Source organism: Pollicipes pollicipes, unplaced genomic scaffold (assembly GCF_011947565.3).
Source record: "Pollicipes pollicipes isolate AB1234 unplaced genomic scaffold, Ppol_2.1 Scaffold_3087;HRSCAF=3621_pilon_pilon_pilon, whole genome shotgun sequence".
In the NCBI taxonomy this organism is placed as follows: Eukaryota; Metazoa; Arthropoda; class Thecostraca; order Pollicipedomorpha; family Pollicipedidae; genus Pollicipes; species Pollicipes pollicipes.
Genome location: NW_023596225.1, coordinates 2,708,997 through 2,736,833, shown reverse-complemented (window position 1 = coordinate 2,736,833; position 27,837 = coordinate 2,708,997). Strand labels below are relative to the sequence as shown.

General features: G+C 55.4%; 1 protein-coding gene across 1 annotated transcript; it reads left to right on the top strand.

Moving 5' to 3' along the window:
* LOC119114936 (homeobox protein engrailed-1-B) lies at positions 1–27,837 on the top strand (the record flags this gene model as incomplete). The annotated part of the gene is made up of 2 exons (XM_037238992.1): positions 1–475; positions 27,254–27,837. Coding segments are annotated over 2 exons (780 nt in total), but the record flags the coding sequence as incomplete, so codon positions are not given.

The window sequence follows — 27,837 nt, the reverse complement described above, 5'->3', positions numbered from 1 at the left end:
CCGGCCGACACCAGCCTCAGCATCCTGGCCAGCATCCAGCGCATTGTCGAGAACCACGCCAAGCTGCTGGAGGCGCGCGCGCCGCCGCTGGACCGGCGGAAGCCTTGCACGGCCGTGCAGCCGGCGTCGGCCGGCCAGCGCAGCCCCAGCCCGCCGCGGCCGCCGCCAGCTCACCAGCAGCCGCTGCTCAACTCGCGGCTCAGCTTCTCCATTGAGAACATACTGCGGCCCGACTTCAGCCTGGCGCCGGGCCTGGCGCAGCTGCGCGCCTTCCAGGCGGCGGCGGCGGCAGCGGCGGCGGCGGCGGCGGCGGCGGCGGCGGGGCACGAGCGTGCCGAGCCGGTGGACCTGCGCCGGGGAAGCAGCGCCAGCCCTCGAGCCAAGCCGGCCGCATCGCCGGCCGTCGAGCCGCAGGGTGACAACCGCTGGCCCGCCTGGGTCTACTGCACGCGCTACTCGGACCGGCCGTCGTCAGGTGAGAGCGTCCCCCACCCCGCCCTCCCCCGCCTTCTCCCCTGCGCCCTCCCCCCCCCCTCCCCCCCCGGCCGAGGTGTTCCCCAGAGGGCTGCCGCTGTCCAGAGCGTTCGGCGTGATGACCCGAGCCCGGTACCGGGTGGTGCTAAGGCGTTAGGATCGGCAGCGTGTCGACTGCCGTGGAATCAAAGCCCCGGATCCTACTCCCATTTTAGTGTTGACCATACCGCCAGCATTGCCAGCCAGCCGCGCCGCTCTTACCGAGATGCTGTCATGCAGCCAGTTTTCGCCCCCGTCGACCTATATAATGATATTCGAGCTCTGCATCAGTCACATTTCACAGTGCAGTCCGACATGGGCCGCATTCGCAACAGCTGTGTGTAAAAGGCCGGTCTCCCCGAAAGTGAACTGTCGGTAACGCGGGCAATCAACGCCTAGCTTGATCACCATCGTCACAACGGACCTTTCACCGAGCTCTCGCATGTTCACCACGTCTGCCTTGCTCCGCCTCTATAACGCATACATTGTCTGGACTCGCCCTTCGTCCTTCTGCGCCTTCACTTGTCCGCCGACACTGCCGGGCCGCCCTCCCCCGCTCGTCCCTCGCTTGGTGCGGTTCCGTCCATCGGCGGCGGTGGCACCGACGCTCAACAGGTGCGGATGTGCTCTGGGGTCGTCGCTGACGACGGAGGGACGTGTCGGCCGGGTCGGCCGGGCCGCCGCGCTGTCCGCGGGCGGGCTGGGTCCGTCTCTGGCTGGCGGAGCACCAGAGAATGTTGTGTCGTCATCGGCATCGATCCTGCGCGCCCGAGTACGGCATGGTGTCGCGTCAGGAGCCGTTACAGCCCCGAACGGGAGCCTCTGGCAGACAGCTCAGTCGTTAGAGCAGGGATGTGATGGCCACATTACTGCAGAGGCCAATGATGACGGCCACGTGAGCACGCAGGCCGGCAGCCGTTTCATTGGCGCACACTGCGCGTCGTCCGATGACACCAGCAGGTCGTCATGGAGATAAGAGTTCACACTGCGTCCGTGTGGCGCACGTCAGGTTCCGGATCATTAGTGGTCTGGGCAACGAAAATTGCCGTCATGGCTGCTAATCGGAACCGAGAGCCCCATTTACATTTTAATGGGGAGCAGTTTCTCTTTTTGACGCTCCATTCCTGCCGCTGGGAGAATGGTTATACCGAAACGACTCTGGATGCTAGGTATCACAAGACACAGACATGAGTATTCAGGCGGACTATTACTTAATAGTAATACTCCACCATAGCTGTACGGTTGCCCTCAGACGAATGCAACAAGCGAGCAGACAGTTCTTGTTTAGGTTAGCCAGCGGAGTCCGGTGCGTTAGTACCGATGGAGTCCAGTGTGACGGCCTCCTCGTAATGTCAAGCCGCCTGACCTCTCCAGGATCCAGCGGGGGTGGAGATGCGCGCTCGCCGCGCCTTACGTGCCGATATTGCACAATCTAAAGCGCGAGGCACCCCGGTGCGAAGCAGGATTTCCTGTCATTGCTCGCCCAGCAGCGACCGCGAATCTGGCTAACGGTTCAGAATGACGGCACCGCCATCCAGCGATAATGTGGCCCAGATGATTGCCTCCCAGTTCGCCAGCGCCTTAACAGGGCCGCTCCCAGGGCGGCCAGCGCCACAATGATGCCATCGGACTCACGCCAGCGCTGCGCCGGCCATCCCTGGCCCACCACAGCCGGGCCAGCAGCCCCAGCGCGGCAGCCGACAACGGCAGAGCTCACGCCGCGCTCACGCCAAAGCCACAGACAGAGCTCACGCCACGCTCACGCCAGAGCTACAGGCAGAGCTCATGCCACGCTCACGCCAGAGCCACAGGCATAGCTCACGCCACGCTCACGCCAGAGCCACAGGCAGAGCTCACGCCGCGCTAACGCCAAAGCCACAGACAGAGCTCACGCCACGTTCACGCTAAAGCCACAGGCAGAGCTCACGCCACGTTCGCGCCAGAGCCACAGGCAGAGCTCACGCCGCGCTCACGCCAAAGCTACAGGCAGAGCTCACGCCGCGCTGCGCCAGAGCCACAGGCAGAGCTCACGCCACGCCCACGCCAGAGCCACTCTGACTTTAGTTTTTTTTGTGGCAGCGTCGTGTACAGTTAGCGGTTTTGGAGGGCGGAGGCAGTCCACCCGGGGCCGAGTAGGTGCACGGGCGGGCACTTCGAAATTATGGTAGTGCCCTATGCACTTATCAAAAGCCCACACCGAAGTTGCATGTGCCTGCTCCTGACCATCCCATGTGTTTACACCGTTCTGTTCTTGTGCAAGCGTTTCGTCCTCTTGTGGCTCTCGGGGTTCATGGACCACCCAGCTCAGAGCTGCCGCGCGCTGAGCCTCCGCCGTTTGGTGAGGAGGTCACAGACACCCTGCAACCACGGAGATCTTCCTCTGTCGTTGCAAACGAACTCGAAAAGGCTTTGCGGGAAAGACTGATCGAACCTTGGATTTCATTATGAAATCAAGCAAAACCTTCCGGTAGGTGGGGGGGGGGGGGGGGGGGGTATGCAATAAGGCTAGTCGTCTTAGTTTGAAAAGTTAAACATGGCTAGTTTTGACTCCCCACACATGCAGAATAAATTTTGCCCGCGGTCCCGACGACACCCAGCTGAAAGGCTTTCAGTCACCAGCGCAAGTCATGCAGAGATAACAAGAGAAAGAGCCAGCAAATATATTCGTGCAGCGCATGCAGCTGTAGCGACAGTCACACTCATCTGCCCGCCGGTCTGTAATTAAGTGATCTCGTCTGAAGAGGGCAGAGCTCATCAGGGTGAGAAACAGGGCAGCACATCCCCATACTCCCGGATACCAACTGTCGTACTTTCGTGTCCAGAACACGTAACATTAGGACTTAGAGACGGGCGCAAATTTGGCCGTAATTAACGTATAACGCACACAGATAGGCCAGGCTCGTAAATTACCTCCGCACTTTTATGACCTCTGATAAGTTACCCTTCGAAGCAATTAAACGCCACAATGCACAATTTGCCTTCTCCTGTGCTTCGCTCCGCCTGCAAATGAGGCCTTTTGTTTTCCAGCTAGCCATAGCTCGCATTGCTTGGCGGTAATTAAAACCATCCTTGTAGTTTTGTATTCCTCAAGAATCTGGGTTACTCTGGTGCGCATCTGGCGCCGCGTTGCTGTCTCTACTGGTGACTTGTTGCTGTCTCTACTGGTGAGTTGAGCTCCCTCCCTCTGAGCTCCCTTCCTCTGAGCTCCCTCAACCCACGAGCGTTCCTGACTTCCCCTTCGGTCTGAGCGCGTTCGATCTCCCAATACCGCTGTTTAAAACCCGCCGAGTGGAATTACCAGCTTAAATATTGGGCTCGATTTCAATTTGGTGCCTGCCACTTTCGAAAAAAAACATTACGGACAGGCTATCGAGCCTGCAAATGGCTCCAGCGCTTAATTAGCATCCGGGTTAATAGGATCAGCTCGTGTTTGAATTATTAGATTCTGAGGAGATATACGAGGGTAAAATTATTGAAGCTTTGTTCGGAATGGTGTGGCACACAGCGTTTGGAAATGAATGGCGTCATATGAAACCCGAGAGCGTGACACAGGGGTTGAATATCGCAATATCATGCTGAATTACCCACAGTTCATTCATTCGCCTCGGAGGAATGGTGAGACCAGGACAGAGTCCAACTTCAGTGCGTGATTCCTCCCTCAATTCTTCATCCTAACAATGCAAACAAAAACAGGCGTGGCCAAACGGTGATTTGTGGTATGCGGAGAATTTACCACAGCCCAACAATTCACCGCGCCGAGCCTCTCGACGGCTGAAACAAAGGGTAACATACGTCCCAAAGTAATAGTCTCGTTAAAGTGAGCTGAGAAATACGCTGACGTCGTGGTCCGTGGACACCGTGCAGAGTCTGCTGGTTCTGCTCGCCGCCAGCCTGCCTCTGACCGTGGCCGGGATGTCGTCCTGATCATCACGTCACCGCCCGGCCACACCGGCTGGAGGTTCTGAGGACTGTGGGTGGAGGTGCTGAGGGCTGCCAGAGGAGGTGCTGAGGACTGAAGCTGAAGGCACTGAGGACCGCAGGTGGAGGTGCTGAAGACTGCAGGAGGTGCTCAGTACTGCACGTGAAGGTGCTTAGGATTGCAGCTGGAGGTGCTGGGGATTGTAACTGCAGGTGCTGAGGATTGCAACTGCAGGTGCTGAGAACTGCAGCTGGAGGTGCTGAGGACGGCAGCTGGAAGTGCTGAGGATTACAGCTGGAGGTGCTGGGGATTGCAGCTGGAGGTGCTGAGGATTACAGGTGGAGGTGTTGAAGACTGCAGCTAGAGGTGCTGAGTACCGCAGGTGGAGCTACTGAGAACTGCGGGTGGAGGTGCTGGAGAGGCTGACTCAGCAGCGGACTGCACCTCCCAGGTGCGGGAGCACAGCCGCGGCAGGGCTGCCACGATCCGGCCGTGGTCTGGTACGCTGCGATGGCAAACGGCAGTTCATGGATAGCTGAAACGAATGATTCATGAATCGGATGACTTGTTTCCGGACAAGGTGGAGGTACAGGTTTCGAGCGATACCCGGGCATGCGTCTGCCTACCTTCAGGAGCTTCGCAAACGCTGTAGAGCTTGTTGTACTGGTGACAGTGCCCTTTCTAAAATGCTGTCTCTATGTGCAATACCTACACTATGGTGCTTTGTCTGAAGCGATGGCTCGTTTTTGCCTGCTCTCGTGATTATACCCGTTGAGGAAAGGTAGGGAAATATTGTCACAAACTAAAGAAGTTACGAAACAAATGAATTACTGGCGGCGTTCCGAAAAAATGCATCTCGTAATTAACATTTCAGTACCAAACAAGTTTAAGTTGTAATAGTCTCTGTGCCTTCGACACTGCAGCCGTGGAAACGGCATAGCATTTAACCAGTTGCGTCAATTTTGTAGATGAAGTGGTGTGATGACCCGACGATGAAATCTCCCCAAAAGGTGTGTTTTTCAACAGATTCAAAACCGCTTTATTTTGAAGAACAGCAATTGCTTTTTTAGATTATGTATCATTCATTAAACTGTTCTTTATTTGAGCAGCATGGTATTTGGTGCCAGTAAATTATGCCCAAAGCAATAGGTTTTGTTTGATTTTGGCTTTTTACATTGGTATAATATCCCAGCCTAAAATATTGAGCTCCAAGCAGGGGCGTACGCACTTGGTGACCCCCGGAGTGCTTACCAAACTAATGGCATTCATTTAAGTAACGTGAACAAATGTTGGCAGCTAGATAAAATGTGAAATCGTCTTAAAATGCGCAAGACATTCCGTGTGCCTGCGGCGTGCCATGCTCGGTTTTCAGTGAAATTTTGGTTGGTTCCCCTCCCATTGTGAAGTCTCGCGTACACCCCTGGGCCCAAGCAAACATTGTGATGCCCAACTCAATGCTGAGGCAGATCAGGGCCCCAACAAAGAATACAGATCAACACCCCTGCATGCAACTAACTTTAAGTCTAGCAAACACGCAAACTAGAGAATGCGTGTTGCCTCAAGCTGGACATTCGGGTTGAGAGCATTGAGAAATTTAACCGAATTGCCGTGTGAGGGTGTTCCAATGCCGAGTTCAGTATTTGGATGCTCGGAAATCTTGCAGATGTATTTCAATATTAAACCTGTTTGCTGAGATGCCTGCAGTATGTCTCTAAAAGCCAATGCCGCAGCCAACAGACAAGGTTGACGTGCGTTTCGAGAAAAATAAAATATGGCAATTGACCGTTGACCGACCGTTGACGCTGCGTTTGAGTCTAATACAGAACAAATTGTACTGTGGTGATTTGGACCCCTGTTGTTTTTTAGTTTCTAAAAGCCGCTTGCTGCCAGCTGCCCGTGCCGGCCGTGGATTGCCGTGTCGTGTTCCTAAATATCTGTCGTCACCCAGAAATGGGAAATGCTAGAGACACGTTTTGGTGCAAAACCACACACACTGGATGACCCAGAGGCTGCTGAAAAGTTGTGGCGATTGCTCAACACGCCGGAGAGATATCCCAAAAAACCTTACGGGAGGGGGGGAGGGTGTGCATCGACCCCGTTCACCCTGCCAGGGCGAGGGCTCATGCCTCAGAGATTGCTAAAAGGTCCGGATATTCCAGCACAAAAATGGAAATTGTCCTGCTTGTTCTGTTCAGTATTGTTCGGCATTGCTCCGATTTGTTCAGTTTCATAGCGGAACAGCCTGCCTGAAAATCTGAATCCCAAAGCGAATATAAACACTCAACTCCTGTCTTGCCGCGACCAGAAAGGAGTCACTTTTATGGTGAACGAAGAAATATACTAATTCAGCCAGTCAGTTTCGTTCTGATAAATCATACCATACCAGAAAAAGTCATGTACTCAGGCTCATGTATGTTAGCTCAGTCAGGAAAAGTTGTAAGCTCGGTACATGCCCCGGGACGATCTCTAAAGAAATGTAACGGCGTACAATACGTCTTGTAGTACACACTGGACATACAGTGTGAGATCCATCTCACAATGATGTAAACTTTCTTCAAGCTCTTTAAAGCTGACATATTTGCAACGTAATGGCCGCATGTAGATATTGACTCGTGATATTTTCTCTCCACCCTACGCATTCATATCACAAGTGCACCTTTTATCAGCTTGAATTGCCTGTATTGTAATCATTGCGAAATTCGGCGCACCATTTTCAGGCAAACTGTTTGGTTTGAAAAGTTGCGTAGCTTTTGGAGCGGGCTTTGGTTTTTTGCAACGTTTCATTTGCTTTCAAATAAAACCTCCCCTGCTCTGCACAACGCCCATCGTTTACACGTGTGTAAAGCAACAATGCGACCAAAAGTCGAAAGCCTCAACATGCGATGGAAACAGCTGCTCTTGAATCGCTGTCCTTCACCACCCAAGCGCCACCCATTGAAATCGATTCCCCGAGTGAAAACATCAGTCTGAAACATTATTTTTATAAACATCATTTAAATCGCTTGACTTATAGGAATAACCATGACTTCTAAAGCGCTAGTCTCCCCTGTGTGTAAAAGTCGAGATAGAGACTGCCACGTTGAAAGATGAAAATTAATGAGACTGCGACGTGTCCACGTGCTACCCCTCTTCAGCCACCATGCTGATAACGGAATATGATACCGGGGCTCGTGGTATTTCTTCTTCCAATCATCGTGCCTGTCTTCACGCCTTCTCCGCCGAACAGGTCATTGTTTTTCCACGGCTTAACAGCCGTCACCATCTAACCATTGTGCAACATATTCTACAGCCGCGGAGCTCTGCGACAACCTGATGTCAAGCGAATGCGCATTTCTGAAATGAGTCGATGCTGCCAAGACTGGGGGGAAGGGCCCATTTGGCCTTCTCAAACTTCTGTACGCTATATTCCGCAGCTGTTGTGTGAGTCCCGGATGAGCTTAAGGCATGTTAATGTGATAATGAGATTAGCGAGCTGATTAAATCATTGCTGAGCACTGAAATGCTGCATTTATAAGGCCATAAACCGCGAACCATAAGGCCACGCTCTGCCACTTCATACGACCCTTAAAACATATAATCACGTTCTTAACCTTGCCCGCCGTCAGAATTGAAGCATTCAAACGCTTCATATAACGAACACCTCAGCTGCTGCAAAATCTGGCGCCAGGAATCTCATTACCCCGCGAATGTCCCCCCTCGCTACCCCACCTTCGAGCCGCACGGCGCACGACCGTACCGGCGCCACAATTTCGCGTGCCTCCGTCCGCCCCTAAAACACTTGTCTCGTCGCTGTCGGCGACCAGCAAAACTTATTACGCGACACAGCGTGCGGGCAATATTCGCCGTGCAGCACTGACAACGTAATAGACGCGGCATAAGCTTCATCCATCTGGCGTGGCAGCGCTAATGCGGCGGAGGCGGCGCCATTGAGTCCGGCGGCAGGCGACCGAGCCCTGCCGCCGCGCTGGCGCTGTCTCATTTCGGGCGCCGCTGGCGACGAGCGGCGGCGGCCGCGGTCCGGGCCGGGGCTGTGTGATGGCTCCGCTATTTACGCCGTGCGTACAGCGATCGCAGTTCACGGTCTGTCGCTGGGTGCGGTATCAGTGCTGTGACAGTAAAGACCAATCAAACATCCACTTTATGCATCACCTACAGCATCGTATCGAGGGGCCCAGACAGGTTTGCATACAGGCCATGTCCAAGAATTTTAATAAATCAGCTGCAGACAATTTACGACCCTACGTAAATGTCAACGTTTGCGGATTTACGACCGACAAAATGAAGAAATTCTGCATATTCGTCCGTGGAATAATGAGGTGCGTCTGCCATTAAACGAGCCAATTCCCTGCGTCAGCGCCATGAGAGCGGTGGCTTTGTCGCTGGCTCGAGAGCACCGCGCCGTGCCGGTGGCTCCGCAGCCCGACCGGCGTCGCCAGGAAGACGCCTTGAGCTCCCGCGCCGCGACCCGGCCGGTGTCACTCGCGTGCGGGTCTTGACGAGCGCTGACATCGTCTGAGCGATAGCAGTGTTTGAACAACGTCAGCGCCCGAGCATCGCCATCGTTCGAGGATTAGCAGTGGCCGAGCGTCACCAGCGGCCGCCTGTGACCAGAGCCGGGGAGTTCTCAGAATTCAAACGTTTGTCAGTGCTGTTACGCTACTAGCGTTCGAATTCCGACAGCTTTCACCTATCTGTCCATTTCAACCACTTCCCCATTCGCAAGTGCTACCAGCACTGAAGCGACCCGGCGAATAGTATTACCAGCTTATAAACGTTGTCAAAACGGTGTCACAATTGGAGCGTCATTGAATTTGGATTGAGCTAGGACGCGACGCTGGCCAGAGCGCGGTGGCCTTCCAGCGTCGCCAGCACGGGCTGTCGCCTGCGTCCTCGCGCTGCCGGGGTCAGCCGCCGAGCGGCGGCGTCCTATGAAAACATCATTCCGCATCTGCGTCGGCACGAGAAATGGTCGGGACAGGTCAAAGCGGCGGCTGGGCGCCTTTGACGTGTGATGCGGACGCGGCTCCCCCGCGGCGGCCCAACAAGATCGCGCACAAAAGATTAGCCGGCCTGAAAGGCTCGACGGTCGCGACACGGGCCCCGCTTGTCCAAACAGATTGCTGTTTTCTGAGCACACAATAAGACAATTGCGGCGGGCGTGCTGTCGGCGCCGATCGCGGCGCAGGTGGGCGCACTTTCTGCCGCCGCCAGCTGAACCGTAATGGCATCCGCGTCGTAATCGCCGCGCCGCGCCAGTTTAGCCGCGCCGGTGGAGATGCTCAGCTCACCGGGCATAGCTGAGGTGGCCTGGGGTGGGCTAGGGTGGGCTGAGGTGGCCTAGGGTGGGATGCCATTAGCACAGGTGGTCTGGGACGGGATGTCATCAGCGGATGTGGCAGAGCACTCCACGGATTGAATTTTCAGGTTCCGGTCCAGTCCAGTCCGCCTAGTCCGGATCCAATCCGCCCGCCAATCCGTTTTTCCAGGATTTCCCAATCCAATCCGGTCGTGTTCGACTTATCAGAATGTGTTTTCAAATGAATCCGTGCCAATCTGCTTCCAGATCCAATACTTTTTAAAATGTTAACAGTAAATTTGTCTCATTTGTGGAATATAAACTTAAAGTAGAGTTTAAACTTGAACTTAAACTTGAACTTTAAGTTTTAAAGTTATTCATGTGTTTTCATCACACAAAATGTGCAAGAAGTTGCTGTGAACCAGTTGGTGCCAAGATACTTAACACAACTTGTTACCTGGTGGGAATACAATTTTGCAGAAACGTCAGAACAGACAAAGCTCATCACATTATCAATAACAGCACAATCATCATGGTCAATAACTCACAAGCACCCCAGCACTGCAGGGGCGAAAATCGTTTCTGGTTTCACTAACCTAAAGGTTTGAACACCTTACCTAATAATTTCAGACTACAGGTTAGGTGGAGCATATCTCCGCGTGCTACCCGACAGTGTTAGCGGTACGCAGCTCACAAGGGTAGGACCATACACCCTCTGAATACACCTTATATACGCTCTCTGAATAAATAAACCGACGATCTCACCCCATATGAGACCATTCATGTTTGCATCTGTTCTCGGAGACACCAACTGGTGAAACAGCGTCAACCACGACCACCCTTTCCTGCTAGAGCACCTGCCGCGTCAGGAGCCGCGCGGCTGTCCGCTGGTAGGTACCTGCGCTGCCACCTGCTTCATCCAGGAGAAGGGGACAGTTGAGCTATTTTTGAGCCCCAATGCCAAAATACCATATGCCTACCAGATCTTCCTTCCTTGCTTATGTCGAAAAATCCCTTTGATTTGTAATCGTGCATCGCACAGCTGCATGAAGTCACACTTACACACTTAAGCTTTTTTAAAACAGTGATAATGCGACGTCCGTTTGCATTTTTTTTTTGTTGTCTTCAGCACGCTAAGTACCATAAATACTTCGTCAGAGGGCGCACAGTTTAAATCAAGATATGATACGTCTCTCGCGCCACGCGAGTGCGACAGACACAAATACAAAATCCTCTCGCGTTTGCAAAACGTGGTACGAAGGTCAGGTACACTTCACTTATCAACCGACATCTGTCATGACCACTGGTGCTTTGACATCTCATATATATGCTAGCCACTTGCCAAGGGCTCTAGCGATCGCGCAAACTGCTCCAAATCTTGCCAAATTTTTAAGTGAGGTATGACTGGACGGTTTTTGGTGGCACATTCACCCAGGTTAATTTCCTTATTTTATTTGTAAAATACACTAAATATTCAGAATCATTACAGAACAATCACAGGGTATGCAAATCTATGGTTGGTGTCCAACCTGTGCGATGTGAGCATAATAGATAGGACATACATTAATGAGCACCCCTATCCAATGCAAAAGTTTTTACTAGAGACAGAGAAGGCTTAACTGACAGCAAGCAACACACTTATGGCTGATAAAGATGCCTTTGATCCATGGTTGTAGAGGATAACGCGCTCTTTCTTTGAGACACATATATTTTGCTGAGCGGAGCGGGGTGAAGACAATTATGATGAGGATGTAACTTTGTTTGTACCAGATACCTGAATATGGATCAGTTGAAGCAACATAATTAATTTGAAGCTGGTGTTTGGCTGACCGTCTAGGTAATCAGAAACTGTGGCGTTGCTCGGAGCTTTCTTCTTTAAATTTCAGACATCAGTTAGGATTTTAAAACTTTGTGGTGTGCTCTCTACCAACAAAACATACTCTTGCCTAGCTTCTCAAAAATGAAATGCAATGACACTTCATAGGGTTTAATGGTGTTGCCGGGAAGATCAGGGGTAATAGGAGTTTATGATGATGGAATAGCTTAGTAGATGATTAGACGTTTCATTTACCTTGGAAGGAATGAAAATGGCAAATTTGAACATCTGGTCCGGTCCTAATCCATGTGCTGATGGATTTTCTGATCCGGTACAATCCGGACGGTACATTGATACCAGTCGTGGAGTGTTCTTGTATTATTGATATCGGATTGATCCCAGGCGTGAAGTGTTCTTACTTGTGGCTTGGCGTGGGCTTCCGCTTAAAGCATTGTATTATCTCCATGGCAGCCATTCAAGCCATTCATGGCAGCCTTGTTTTTTACCAGAATGCATCATACTTCTTTCCTGTAAAGTGTGCAAAGTAAGGAAAGATAGCCCATCTTACCTGAAGCTCTCGGTTTTAGATTGAGCTCAGTCAGCGTGCAATTTTGTACAAGGCATGCAAAGATCACCGTAATGTTGTGAATGCTTGTTCATTGATCAACTGCTTGATCAAGGTTTTGTTTACCAATTTGTAATATTTGTTTTGCTTCGTTCGCGAATCAGCTGTCTCTTCGTGGCTGGCTGGGCGCATGTGAAAGGAAGCCGTTTGCCAGCCAGCGGTGATGCCTTGCCGCTTGGCTGAGAGCCACAGTCGTGCGTCACGGCAGGTGGAGGAGCGTTTGTTGCGTCGGAGCAATTAGAGTGGCATATCGTAATATCACCGTGTCACATTTTTCACAACATCCAAAACCACTCCCCGATCCCGAGATGGCCATTTCAGGTCCTTGCTCTCAAAAGAAACGAACTAGTAATCCCATCACTCAACCAGATACGACACTCAAAACTCGGCTGGTAGCAAGTTTGTGTGGAGATGGCTTTAGGCGAATGCTGCCATTCCCTGCAAACAATTGCAAACGGAGACAATTTTTTGTGGAGAAGGGCAATGCTTGTTTCTGTACTCGATGTCGTTAGCAGTGCTGCAGACCTTTCCTTTATGTCCAACTCCGGATTCAAGGCAATTGAGTTATTACCTCTGCTAACCTGTATGCAAACTTGGCATACGCCGACACAAAAATGCCCTAATACCATCAATTAGCAGCCTATCTACAGGCCAACCCTTTGTTAAACAACGCGGCCTCGTACAATCGCGCTGCGATCGGAAAAAATCCGCGAGCCGGCTACCGAACGATGGTATCTGGTGGCGGGAGCGCTCGAGGACAAGGCGAGCCGGTGGCCGGGCGGTCGGCCATGCGGCCTGCGGGGCGGCGGCTGGGAACGGCGCGGCGCGACCGGCCGCCGCGAGACGGCGCCACCGGCGGGCCAGCTCCCAGCCAGCCGTGCCGCTCCGCAGGCGGAATGCGTGCACCGGCCGTCATAATGAATTTCGGCCCGTCAACAACGGCGGAACGAATCAGCGCCGGCCGAATTACCTGTTGCCATGGCGACGGCGGCATCCTTTCCGGTCACGCCTCGTGTCGGCGCATCCATCAAGGGCGGATTTTCAATTTCCCAACTTCATCCTGGGCATGAACACGTCACAGTCACGTGATCTGTTCTCACGGCTGCCAGAGGCCGGGTACAGTAATAAATTCCCCGAGGTGCCAAACGGCCATGATGAAAAATTAATTTATGACCTGATATCTCATTTGCAGCCCGCCTGCGAACACCAGACGAGGCGCGGGGAGGGGGCACGAAAGAAAATGGACCGTGAAGGTGATTAATGACGGAAACAAAGAAAACAGCCCGGCCCTCATCTATCAGAGGCCCAGATTTAAATGTCGTCAGCAACGGCGAAAATATTAATCGATGCTCCGGTCGATCGGGCGGCGAAGATGGAGGCCGGCCCGGAGTGGTGAGGGATGTTCAGTCGGACACTCCCACGCTCCGACGCGGTGCTGGCACCTCCCACCGGGACGAACGCAGGTCAGGTCAACAGCCGGGAAGAGACGCTGACCGTGAGCTCCAGGGGCCGTGGTAAACTGCATCAGGGTGGAAAACATGGCAACTGTGGCAGAATGTAGAGCTTAAGTCATGAGTAGGTCTCATTTAGCCGCTGCTAGGTCAGGTTAGGGGTCCCGCCAATTGGAAGGATGGTAATAATTAAACGGAAGCCTGAGTTCTCAGGTGACCAGGAGGGTCCGGTGGAGAACGGCCTCGGAAAATGCGCGGAGGGCAAAATAGAAACAAAACGGAAAGGACCGAACGAAAAACGAACGTTTCAGGCGGCCAGACGGCGGGCAGTGATGGCATTACAGGCCTCCGACTCCTGTAACTCATAAATAGCGACAGATGAGGAAGAGCAGGCCTCGGTTATCAGTAAAATGGCGATAGAAGACTTCAAAAATTGACAAGATGGCGACACAGCGTTACATTTGTGGTCAACATGGCGATATACGGAACTTAAGGCAATAAACAAAATGTAACGGAGCCAGATCGCAAAGTTTGACCGTTGGCCGAGGCGTACACCTCCGCTCGTGTGGGGAGCGGGGACGAAGCCGTGCGAGCTCAGGGCTCCACTCAGCTGGGGTCTGGAAACAGGGCAGTGGGGCTGCCCTCCAACCCGTGCGTCACAGCCCGACACCAATGAGCACGGATGTCACGCGGCAAGTGTGGCCAGGGCAGCAGGGAGGGCAAAGGCAACTCTGTATTTTTGAAGCCGTGCTTTTCAGGCATCACCATAGGACTACCGCTGAAATTTTACATGATGGGGAGGGCGTCCCAAAAGCCCGCTGCTATTCTGTTCAGCAGACGAGCCGGCGGTGCCACGTGTGACCGCTGCAAGCGACGGTGACCGGTGGGCGAGGTGTCTGAGGACGCGCGGCCACCGCCCGGTCCGGCGGCGCCGCCACCGGCTGCTCGCCCGATCATTTGCACGGCGCCGCCACCGGCTGCTCGCCCGATCATTTGCGCGGCGCCGCCAGCCGCAGCACCGCCGATCGAATGCAAATTTATACCGATCGTAACGAATGGGTGCCGATAACAATACGGCCGCGGCGGGCGCCGGATTAACGAGTGTCGACCACCGGCGACGCCGCTCAACCGGTCCGCCGACGGCAGCTCACGTGCTGAAGCCGCGCCCCGCGCGCGACTGTCGCTCCGGCTGTCGCTCCGGCTGTCGCCTCGGCTATCGCTTCGGCCGTCGCGCCGCGCTGGAAGTGCAGGCCGATGACTGGCCGCGGGGAAGGTGCCACGTCCGAGGGGACGAATCAGGTCTTCTGGGGCTGGTGGGTGGATGTTGAAGAGCACTGTTGGGACTGGATGGATATTTGATTTCATTCTCAGGAATCAGACGCAAGCAGGAAGATTCCCCTGCTTCCAAGGAAGAACAAGGCCAGTCTGGAGGGAAAGGAGGCAGTAGTGTAGAGCGACCTTAGCATGTGCATGGAAAGGCACATGCTGAGTCCCAACGTCCCTCTATGCAACTTTGCAACGGCACAAACGCATAGGAAATTGGCAGGTGTACCGAGAAGATGCGAGTGCATTTCAATGTCTAGATCAAGGCCTTCTGTAAGTTGTGTTCAAAACTGATAAACAAGAAAGCACCCATTGCAAGGCAGTGACGGTGGTGCAACGCAATCACTGTCGTCAGAGATTGGTCTACACTGGTTGCATGTGCAACACGCCTGATATCTTTGCTAATAAAAGCAGAGCTCTCTGACAGGGCGAGAGCATCGCCGAGATTGCTGCCTTGATCGAGTTGTCTGCTGCACCGCTGACTGCATGATTCGGACTATCCGAGCGCATTATGCAGCGTCGAGAACCGTTTGACAGTCTGATCCGATTCGGTGCGCCCACTGACGGGCTGAGCGCTGGCACGAGCCTCCCACCCACGAGGCCCGAGCCTGCTGACGGGCTGAGCGCTGGCACGAGCCTCCCACCCACGAGGCCCGAGCCTGCTGACGGGCTGAGCGCTGGCACGAGCCTCCCACCCACGAGGCCCGAGCCTGCTGACGGGCTGAGCGCTGGCACGAGCCCGCTGACGGGCTGAGCACTGGCACGAGCCTCCCACCCACGAGGCACGAGCCTGCTGACGGGCTGAGCGCTGTCACGAGCTTCCCACCTACGAGGCACGAGCCCGCTGACGGGCTGAGCGCTGGCACGAGCCTCCCACCCACGAGGCACAAGCCTGCTGACGGGCTGAGCGCTGTCACGAGCCTCCCACCTACGAGGTATGAGCCCGGCGGCGCGGGCCGCTTCCAGCTGCCCCAGAACAACAGCAGCGCGTACCCCCTGCAACTCTGAGCAGAGGAGGCTTCATTTTTATTTTGTCGCACGATGTGATGTTAGGTTCGATGTCGTCAGAGTTGGGCAGGGGTGGAATGTAGTGGAGGATTGGAAAGGGGCAGCTGTTTCTCTTTCTATTTCGCTGTCATTATCCACAGCAGCCTGCCGCCATCCATGTTCAACACCACCGCTCACAGGTGGCGCTCCTGCTCCCGGGCTCCTGTAACAAGGTAAATGTGCTTTTCACAAGCCACGTGTGTGGTCCTTATCGAGAGCAGCTTTTTGCTGAGGACATGGTAACGGTACCGTGTCTGGCCCAGTATGCAAAGCGGACGACCTTCGGGGAACAAGAAACATGATCTTGGTGTCTTGAGTCTACACGTCGACGAACGTCGCTGACGCTATCCGCGCATTCGCTGTTGGTACCCTACCAAAGCATGTCCTTATTTGTCTGCGTAGAATTTTGCTTCCTATTAGCTGTTGGCTCTAAATGTGCTCTGGGTTTCTTTGAGCAGTAGCTTGATTGTACCAGAGTAAATTCAGAGTTATAATATTGCTGCTGGCTGAGACCAAGCGAAACTTATTCGCAATCACGCAAACCCAAGGCCGTGTTTGCAGCGTTTGAACTGCAACAGTAGCTGCTAAGGCACGGCAGCAGGCTGCGAGGCGAATCTGCAAACATAAACCTACCTCGGAGAATGCAAATATCCTGGCGATAATTGTGCTTACAGCTCAAGTTTCGTCTTGATGGGTTACCCTCCGAGACGGGCTGGGTCGGTCCAACAGCTGTGTGAGGCCTGGCGCTTCGCTCTGAGCCCTGTCACCTCCCCGGAGCCTGTAATAACGCGCTTGTCGCTTTAATTGCATTAAAGAGCCGACCGCTGCATTATTTGGAGCTTATCACTTATCGCGCGCATGCGGAATGACGAGCCTCGGAGCGGTGAGTCGTTGTTGTGAGCTCGTGTGGGCGCCGACGGCTTGTTACCGAACCCGACGGGCGGCTTACAACCATCAATGTGGAGATAAACCACAGGTCCGCTGTCCGTTTGCGTGATCTTCCATGTAATTGGGTTAGCGGTACAGGCTTGTTCATTAACATCAGAGTTCAAAAGGCATTTTGTTTGTGTTCGTAAACGGGTCTTAATGAGTTGCTCCTAATTAAATGGGATTTGAGAGATGTAGGGTCCATCAAGCGTGTTCGTGTCCCAGGCTGCACGCTGCGTGTGGTCGAACAAAGTGGTACAGGGTGCACGTGTCGCCAGCTGGACGGCAGCGGAGGTACAACATCTGGCGAACTTCCTCACCGCTCGTAAAGCCCGAGCAAACTACCGCAGCCCGGCGATCAATCGTGCTCTTAATCACGGCAGCGAGAGAGCAGCACCCTCCCAACACCTGCCTGTCACGATTACCGCAGCACTACATCAGTCGACCCGTCCCCTCATCCCCGTCGGGCTCATCTACACGTACACGTCCCTCGTCACCACCAGGCGACGGTTCTGTTCATCTCCATCTCCGGTTTGGCTCAGCCCACTTCTAGACTGCGATCATTGGTCTCGAGACTCGTTGTCACTGCAGCAAATCGTGGTTCCAAGTCCCGCCGACGTCTGCGTCGGCGGGCACGCGCGGATCTTGACCATCTGCGGTCACAAGGAGGCCGTCAGGCGACGGCTGCCAGCTCACGCCTCCCGCACGGCGGAACACCCCCGATTTGGCGCCGCAGCGCCTCCTGTTGCCCGCCAGCACGCACGCGCTCCACGAGGCGCCACTGAACGGCTCAGCCCGCGCCTGGCCCCTGCTGCCCGTCAGAACCCGCTCCACGAGGCGCCACTGAACGGCTCAGTCCCCGCCTGGCCCCTGTTGCCCGTCAGCACCCGCTCCACGAGGCGCCACTGAGCGGCTCAGCCCGCGCCTGGCCCCTGTTGCCTGTCAGCGCTCGCTCCACGAGACGCCACTGAACGGCTCAGCCCGCGCCTGGCCCCTGTTGCCCGTCAGCACCCGCTCCACGAGGCGCCACTGAACGGCTCAGCCCGTGCCCGGCCCCTGTTGCACGGCTGCAGCTCCCCGAACCCGACAACCCAGCGGCAGCCACAATTATGCGCCGGATTCTGTCGGCTGACCGGTCCTTTGAATTCCAATTCGGCTCCGATAAAAGAGCGACAAACACATGGAGCCCGCTTATCACGACATCGGGCCATTTCTCATCGGCATCTGATAGGCCTTATCTGAAGCTGCGACGCTGGAAAAACTCGCCGCGACGCCGGTGGTCCGCTGCTACATAAAAATGATAGAATAATCAGGCTATAGACAATAATTGATAGCGCTGTCAACGTGCGGCCGGCGGTCGGCCATTGGTGCGGGCGTCCGGCCGGCGCCGCCGCTCCGGACCGCGCCAGCTGGCCGCCGATGGCCGCCGGGCCGGCCGTGCACGGCGGCCGCACGCCGCGGGCGCCGCGGCCGGGGCGCGCCGCCGCTCCGGACCGCTCCAGCTGGCCGCCGATGGCCGCCGATGGCCGCCGGGCCGGCCGAGCACGGCGGCCGCACGCCGCCGGTGCCGCGTGCTGGGGGCGGGTGCTGTCGGCGCGCTGGTGAGGCAGGACGCTGTGTCCGCTGGCCGCGACCCGTAGCGGGCAATCTTGGGAATGGATATTAGCTGGGCATTTGTAGCTTTACCTCGACAGATATCATTTCGGGAGCTTTTCTATGGTTGTGAGAACTTGTAGTCTGTGAGCTTTCCCCAAATTGCCAGACAGCAGAGACGTCGCAGCGAGCGAGGGAGGGAAAGGAAAAAGTGCTTTTTCGCCCCAAAATTTTTGGAAGGCCCGTATGACCAAACAAAAGACTTTGTAGCCACCCACAGATTACTAAAGTTCAGATCAAGGAGGACCCATAATGGAGCAAGAGAGTAATAAGTCGGGCTCAGAAGATCCTTTTCAACTACAAGTGACCCGTTTTCTAGATCATGAGACCACCTTTTTGAACGGGGTAACCTATTTCCTAGATCAGGAGGCCGCATTTTTTGCCAGGGAAGCCCCTTTTCTAGCACGCGAGCTCCCGTTACTAACTAGGAGACCCCTACTCTGGGTTAGGAGGCATCCGCTATGTTCAGGGGCCCCTTTTCTGGAACAGGAGGCCCCTACCATGTACCAGACGGCCGTGGTTGCGGTTCAAAATGCTCTTTTTTATAGCGAGGCTCTTTGCTAGATTTGGAGGCCCTTTGTGGATGGGATGGATCTTGTCCTGGACTAAAATATCTCATATGCATCAGAAGACACGTTTCTGGAAAATGCCTGTTTTGGGGCAGTGGGGCCCTTAGCTGGATAATCATAAGACCCCTATGCTGAAGTTTTTAATGGTCGACAATTGTTGCATGGATATGATAACAATTTGATAACAGGGCATGTGCTCCGATGCCTCGCTCTTGAATGCGATACTGTGCAGGCTAGAAGGCGCATGGAAAATCTTGCTCCCTTCAACTCCAACTCTGCGGCGGCGCCTCTGCCAGAGAGCGCCTTGCTTCATTTCCGCACTGGCCACCGGCCCACGCCTGCCAAGAGGCCGGCACGGGGTGGGTCAGTCCGTTCCCGCTGTTCACATAATACCGCCTGACACTGCTGACGGCGTGGTAGCGGCGCACTCCGCGGTGCAGCGGGCGCTTCGCACGGGCGTCGCAGGGCGTCCCTGATGGGCTCGCCAACAAAGCTGCTGCACGTTTTTGTGGGTCCACACCTATGGCTGCAGGCCATGTCCGTGTGGCGATCCTCACCGCAACTCACAGCCCGCATGGCCCCACAAGACCAGATGTCGCCGATTGATTTACAGCGTATGCAGGACTTGGCCGCCGGCACCAATACCAGAAGCCGAAATGTCATTTACGGTGGACGGTTTACATCATTCGGCTCTTAATGGCACTATTGGCGGCCGTATTTTATAACCGGCTGCTTGTCGGCTCGGTCGTCACCGGCGGCGCCACTGCCGAATTATATCATTACGGCCGGTCTTTACGAGCGGGATTAGCCTTTACGACGCGGCTTCTGAAAAGCGGGCTGGTCAGATGAGCGGGCTGGCTGGGCGGTCGCGTCCCCACGCGCTGGTGGCGGCGCCGGGCGCGGCTCGTCCCACACCTCGCCCGGCCGCCGGCGCCGTCAGCCGGCTAGCCGCACCGCATTCGCCGCCGCTCCGGCGACAAAAGCGCCGCGCTCGACGCTGGTCCGGTACAAAGCCGGGCGGCATCGTCAGGCGCATCACGTGCGCTCGCGGCGCTGTCAATCGCCAACCGGACGCGTGTGAGATATCGCGCCGCACCGCGAGGCGGCGGGTTGCGGCCGGTGCCGGCGGCCGTCGTCCCTGTCGGGCGCCCGGACCGCAGCCGCCGTCGGCCGGCGCTCCGGCGGCGAGAGCTCGGCGCGGGGCGCGGCGGCGCGCTGAGGGACCGGTCACGTGACCGCACGCTCCCAGGGAGGCCGCGCGGCATGGTCCGGATCTGGTCCAGGCTAGAGCGTGCGGGTCTGGCGGCGGAGGCGAGGCAAATGCCGATGGGACCAGACGCGCAGTCAGAAGTCTTCGACGGATGAATCACTGTTAGTGGACGAAGGCAGGCTCTAGTTTTTGTCAGATGCAATGACAAATAGATCGGATCAGGGGCGAATTTTGTCCTTCGTTCTTCTCTTGCCCACAGCTCCCGATCCGACTCAGAGCAGAGGCTGAACGCGGCGGAGACCGCATCAGCCCCGTCGTGCTGCACCCAGAGCCAATCGTTGCAACACTATCTTGTCTGTTTTGGTTCGATGATTGGTGGGATGGGATAACACATTTGACTGGTTAATGTCAGATGAAAAAACGCCGGAGGTTTTGCAGTGGCACTTGTCTACAACTAATGTCTTCCTCAGGAAATATATGCTTGACATAGCTAATAAATTACTTGCATCTGCAAAAGCTCCCATAAATTACACATGGCCTTAAGCCATATTATCCGACGCTTCTGGCCTCAAGTCTTCAACTTAACGCTCAGCGTAATGCCCAGCAATTTTTCACAATTATCGTCAGTTTGGGTTAATCCTGCCAGCGTAGAGCGAAGCCCCACAAGGTGCTGCGTAAATCACATTCAACACAAGTTCGGATTATCTGGCATGCTAGCAGCCACGACCCGATAAACGTGCTGTAGTGAGGCTTTATAAGTGTCAGCTAAGCCGGCCGATTGCAAGCTTCTGCCAGTGGCAGCGTAAGAGCCCCACCATGCCAACAAAATTTTCAGTTTTGACAAAACCGCAAAACATTTTGGGTAAAAAACATATATTTTCCTTTTAGTTATGAGTGCACAACGGCGTGATTTCAAAAATGCTCTATGAAGCTGTGTGGTCTGCGAAACGATCGCATCATTGACGAAAAGACCGCTTTATGCAAACCCTCCCCGGCATTTCTGACGTTTAGCCTACGCACGCATGTTCATTGGTATTGTACAGATACTACGATTACGAGCTGCCTTTGTGCCATTGGCACAATTCATGGCATGACTTGTGTCTTACAAAGCCTTCGTTTCTGTTGGCTTGCAAATGGCGCCGCCAAAACACTGTTCACCCCGGCTACCTCGCGCTTCTGCAACAGGCTATTTCCCCCGCTTAATAATAAGCATCCCAATGAGTTTCGCTGTCCAGCATCAAATAATACCGTCCTTGGTTTATAAAAGCTTTCCAATTTTCGCCACCGGCGTATATCTTGCCCATTCTGTGTTGCCGTTTCATTTAGTCAGCTTTTGTAGCGAGGCGATAGCATTAACAACAAGCTGGCGGGCCGTTTTCTGCGTCATTACATCACATTAACACTGAGGGGACAGAACAGCCAAGATTAAACTACTTCCAGAATTTAATTTGGTGCTGGGGAAGGGAGACGAGTGGAATCTCCGTCTCCACGCCGAGCATTTTTGTTTTGTTTCGGGGCAGGGAGCAATGAGCGTGAGGCTGAAAACGGCAAATATCGCGTGAAGGAAAGAGGGGAGGAGAGAGAGGCATGCAGAAACGCGGAGATGAAGATAGAAAGAGAGAGAGAGAGAGAGAGAGAGAGGAGGAGAGAGGAGAGAGAGAGAGAGAGAGAGGAGAGGAGAGAGGGAGGGAGAGAGAGAGAGAGAGAGAGAGAGAGAGAGAGAGGAGGAGAGAGAGAGAGGAGAGATGAGAGAGAGAGAGGAGAGAGAGAGAGAGAGAGGAGAGAGAGAGAGAGGAGGAGAGAGAGAGAGAGAGAGAAGAGAGGAGGAGAGAGAGAGAAGAGGAGAGAGAGAGAGGAGGGAGAGAGAGAGGAAGGAGAGAGAGAGAGAGAGAGAGAGAGAGAGGGAGAAGAGAGAGAGGAAGGGAAAGAAGCAGAGAGAAAGAGAGAGAGAGAGGAGAGAGAGAAAGAAAGAGGGAGAGAGAAAGAGCGTGGGGAAGACAGGGGATGCGGAAACAAAGGCATAGCGAGCGCATGGGATAAGATATCAGCCGCAAAAAGGCGGCAGCAGCGATCTCCCTTTATCTATGCAGTCAGACGAGCAAATTAGCCGTCTCTCTGCGGGCCGCGTTCCTGTTCCACCTCGGCTCGCGGGAGGCTCGCGAGCCGAGCGGAGCCAATCGGACAGCCGATAGGGCGCTGCCAAATGGGCTCAGCCGGCCGGGCGACCGGCAGGCGCGGTCGATGGGCAAGCGCACGCCACAAAAACAAACATTCTATCACCTCCATTCGGCGTGACGTGTTGATTATAAGTCACGCCGCTCGCTTTTGTGTCGATTGTCACGTGGCCGGCGGTAAAAACACGCCCCGTTGGTGCCGGCTCATTCGAGAGAGAGAGCCACCGCGGCGCGGCGCCGAAGTGACAGCCTGTTATCGAGCGGGCTTCAGCGCGACCACGCGGCACATCGAGCCGTCGGCGAGGCGTCCCACAGGGTCACCGAGTCAGCCGCGGGTCAGCCGGACGAGGCGCCGAGCGACGCGGACTCAGACGGTCCTCGAGCTCGCCGGCCGGCTCGGCTAGCTCGGAGCAGTCTCCAGCTCATGCAGTCTGGGTGTCAGCCTATGGGGCATTCGGCTCGCTGTCGATCCGCGCTCGAGTCCAATGGAGTCTTCTACAGCTGTGTTGGAGTCACTTTGACTAGTTGTAAGGAGACGTGTCCCAGATTGGGCAGATCCACGTACGCCAGAATTCACGAAATGCCCGCATTGGACATTCAGTCTTTGTTAGACATATTGTCCATATTGGACACGCTGGGTGAGTTGGTAAGGCGAGTCCGAGTCGGTGGAACTTCGGTGTTTGTGTGTTTGATGTCAGAAACAGAGTTCTTCGGTTCACAACGCTTGTGACGGCGTCTTTGAAACGTTCAGACAAAGTTCAGATCCTACCAGATCCTGCCAGGTCCTGCCAGAGTCCGCTGAGCAGAGCAGTTCCGTCGGGGATAAACTTCGCTGGAACTTTGCTAGGTCTGGGATAACCCACGTCCGGAGATTTAGCCGTCGAGGAAATATAGGTATATTTATCACCTGGGCCGAAAGTACGCCAAAAGAATATCCAAATCATGAAAAGTGTAAACACCTGACATTTTTTGAACAGCATTGGATAATTGAACCGAATTATTGGATCATCAATACGCTATCGAACAGATTATTTCAGCACTTTGCTGTTGCCCATATGGTGGATTCAAAATTTTCTTGTCATTGAGGTGAATTGCGTTGTTTGTCATTTGTAAATTGCGAACTGAGCTCCAAAGCAGTTTGCATGTGGTAAGCTAAACGTTACAAGAAGTTGCAAGAAGCTGTTCGTCACCAATTTTTAGCCATTCATCAACCATCAAAGCCATTCGACAACGGTTGCGTCAGAATGTAGGCATGACGTGTCGAGTGCTTGTGTGGCGGGACGATGTGTGGTGGATAGTGGCTTGTCCAATACGCCACCAACTGGTAGATAAAGGAGACGGAAAAGAGAAACTGCCGAAAACAAATCAAACGCCGTAATAAGCACCTTGCACCATGACGAGAAATCAACAGAAAGTGGTTTCGATCGACCAGGCGATTGGTGATCGCCCGGGAATGCCGCAATGTGGAAAATCGTGAGTGGCCAACCGCCCGTGGGACGGCGAAATATGGCCAAACCATGCCCACAAATCTCCTGACGACCGACGGCCAGCCCGCAGCACACCAGCCGGCCCAGCTCCGCCCCCCCCCCCCCCCTCCCCCCGAAGCGTCGGTCGCCATCGCGACGCGCGGCCGTCGGCGGCGCTGACCGATGCGCGGCGGCGGCGCTTTTCCGCAGGTTGGGCCGGTTGCGTCCGACTGTAATTGATTCCGGGCCGGGCGGCGGTGTCGGCGCCGTAATGGATGCGCCGGCGGCCGCATTGTGCGCGGCGCCGGGTGGCGGGCGGCGCTGACGCTCGCGCCGCCGCCGCTGACGGAGAGGCCGGCCGCTCCCACGCCGGCGCGCCGCGCGCGCCCGGCCGCGCCGCGCCGTCTCAATTCTTTATAGGTGATGATTACGGCGCCGTCACGGCCGCACGGCGCGCCGACGAATCGTTCGCGCCGCTTCCGCCGCCGGCGCGCCAATTTCCGCCGTGGGCGCCGTGTGACGCCGCGTGGGAGGGCGGCGAGCTCCGACCGGCCGCCGCTTCCCACACACCTTCGCGCCGGGACGGGCGCCACCGGGCGCGTGACGCGCTTGAGACCGACTCCGAGCGGGCGCAGTGGCGAGTCGAACGGTGTGTGGGGGCGCTGCCAACTCTGGGAGCGGAGGGATGTTGACGTGGGGTAACGCGAATGAGACAGTCAGTCTAGTTCATGTAGTGATTCTATGGCATCGCATTCCATCCTTACAAAGGGCTACAGCACCAAGCAAGGCCATGGATAGGTAGGCGCAGGAAAAGGGGGCATGCCCCAAGTTTTGTGAAAGCTTAACACCACCCTTGGTGACGCATGGAGAGACCGAGCCTCAAAAGGGTCTCTCTTTCCCACTACATGTGCCCTCGCGCCTGGCACCAACATCCAAGAAAATGAGGTTCTCAAAAACGTCGCCTGCGGATCAAGCTTCAATGAAATTGAGCTCGCTGAAGCATGATCACTCAGGGCATCAGGCCCACCAATGGGGCATTTCCGACCACCTCCCATTCGTTGCGCCGCTCGGCACCCGGCCACGCCGTCTGCGGTGACGCAGCCGCCGCTGCCGGCGCCGGCGGCCGTGCCGCTACCGCCGCCGGCCGCCCGGCCATTTGCTCCGCGATCGAGCCGGCGCTGTGATTGGCTGGGCGCCGGCGCGCGGGTAATTTGCCGGCGCGCGCGGCGGCGGGAGATCGCGGCGGAGCGCGCGCTTCTGCGGCGCCGCTCTCGTGGCGCGCCGCCGGCGCCACCGCGGGCCGGCCGCGCGGCGCCGCCGCTATCACCTGATGAGATCGTGATGAGGCCGGCAGGACGCGCCCGCGCGCCGGCGCCGCTGCCCGCCTCGGGTCACGGCACCGGTGCGACGGCGGCCGCGGCGAGTCTGCGCGGTCACCCCGCTGTCGCTGCCGCCAGCGAGCCAGGCCGGCGAGGCCGGACGTGAGGACCGCCGGGCGCAGCACTGAAAAAGAGGGTCCGCGGGACGGTACCTGGGAAGAAGGCTGGGTATAGATCTGGGATTGGCCGAGCGGCGCGGTCGCGTTCAGGAATCAGGGCATCGCTGCGGTCCTGACACGGGACAAGGCGGGATCCATGATACAGTTCGGGGGGACATGTCTCGAATACCACGCCAATTACCTGAAAACTAAGCGCAACGACTGAAACCGCACACTCAGCGCGAAAACCACACACAAATACTAAACAACCCCGCCTGCTCTCCGTCCGCAAAAGGACACGGGCCCCTCTCGTCCCGTCGTTTAACCCTCCAGCGACCAGAGTGTGTTTCCGGAGGGTCCGGAGAAAGTGGCTCAACCGAGAGTGACGACTTTGCATTCAGCGATGAATAGCACACGTTAGTCATTCTTCAGGCTTTTCGACAAAGCCACCTTGACTGTCGACAAACAATCGTTGCTGGTTTTTACAACAGAGGACGACGGTGCGGGCGTCTTTCAAACGATAAACAATATGAGAGGAGAATGAGTGCGGGAGAGCTAGTTAGATGGCTTTTTGATGCGACTTGTACGCGGCTTGGATGTTCCAGTCGGAGGCTGGAGAGCTGGCTGATCGATAAGAGAGCACATGCTCTCCTATGTACAGCCATTAAGGGAACGTCTCACCTTGAAGGGCTATCAGAACAAGAGGATACAAGATAAGGCTTATGGTAGATATTGTTTTGCTATTTGTATGCGTCAATGAGTGATAGAAACACGGGCAAATTTTACAAAAAGATGCTGTCCCCGTTACATGCTGCACTTGGCGTGGTATCCAGCCATCACTGACCAGGAGCAGATATTGGTGGCTGGACTCTGCCCGTTGCTGTGGTGATTTCTGTTCACGTGACACTAGTCAGTCATTGCCAGTTTCAAGATACTGACATGTCGTCGGTTAATTCAGTCAAGCTCATCTGTGGCCTTCTGGGGTGTAGAAAAATTGGGACCGTGCATGTATGTGTGCATTGTCGATAACAAACTGGTCATTTTATTTCAAAGCTGACTACACACGTGGATCATTCTCTTCGTTAGGATTTTGCCAACAAAACGGTCCTTTCTATCTGATCGGTGCTCCAACACGCGGAGGCCTTTCATCAAAAGGCCACGTTTTGCACCTCCCCAAAATCCTCGTCGCCTGCAACGTTACCACTCCTGCTTGCCCTCATGGGCCGTAACGCCATAAACTATAGCGCTGCCCACAACGAAGGCACCGTTATGCAGCAGTTGACTCACGCTGGGTTCGTGTTAAGAACAAAACTTTTTTCATTTGGTATGATCAAGAAACGCCTGCTGCTCCGGATCTTTCGGCATTATGAGTTCATATATTGAAAATAACCGACTTCGAATATGCCAGGAAGTAATGGTTTGAGAAAAAAAAACTCACCTCCCCATAGCCGTGTTCATGGTGTAGAAGAGATTTAAGTTAATGCATGACAGATCAAATATCCGACGTACTCACAACTTCTACTACACACCTGTGCATGCGTGCATCAACATATCTGGTGTCCGCTAGCCCACGCTTGCCGCCTCCACGCTGCACTTCCACCTACGAGCAGTTTACAGTACATCCCGCCAAGGCTGCACCACCACACTGTTCCATCGGATAGACCAGGACATGACCCTGTTCGTCCACGCCCTGTATGAACCAGTGCCTTCCCCTGCTCCCCGCAGCTCACCCCTGACCCCTGGCCTCCCGTCCGGCGCCGCGCTGACCGGCGGCCCTCCTCCGGCAGGTCCGCGCAGCCGCAAGGTCAAGAAGCGGAAGCCGCCAGAGGAGAAGAGGCCACGCACCGCCTTTACCACGGAGCAGCTGGCGCGGCTGAAGGTCGAGTTCCAGGAGAACCGCTACCTCACCGAGAAGCGGCGCCAGGACCTGGCCCAGGAGCTCAGCCTCAACGAGTCGCAGATCAAGATCTGGTTCCAGAACAAGCGCGCCAAGATCAAGAAGTCGTTGGGCCTGCGGAACCCGCTGGCGCTGTCGCTCATGTCGGAGGGGCTCTACAACCACGCCACTGTTCCTGTCGAAGAGGACGACTGAGGCGGCGCGGCACGCAGCGCCCGGGACGAGTCAGCACCGGAAGCAACCGACCTGCGGCGCGGGAGCGCAGATCACAGCCGGCTCGGACTGAAGCGGCCGGCCGACCTCAGAGGCCAGCGTCCTCCCGTGCGGGGCGGCCAGCGGCGACCGCCCGCTAGAGCTCAGAGGGAAGGTGGAGCGGACGTCGCAGGGGTGAGAGCGGTGCGCTCCAGCGGCGCCCCGCCAGAGCTCAGAGGGCCAGCGGTGGCGGCCGTCGGCCAGAGCTCAGAGGGCCAGCGG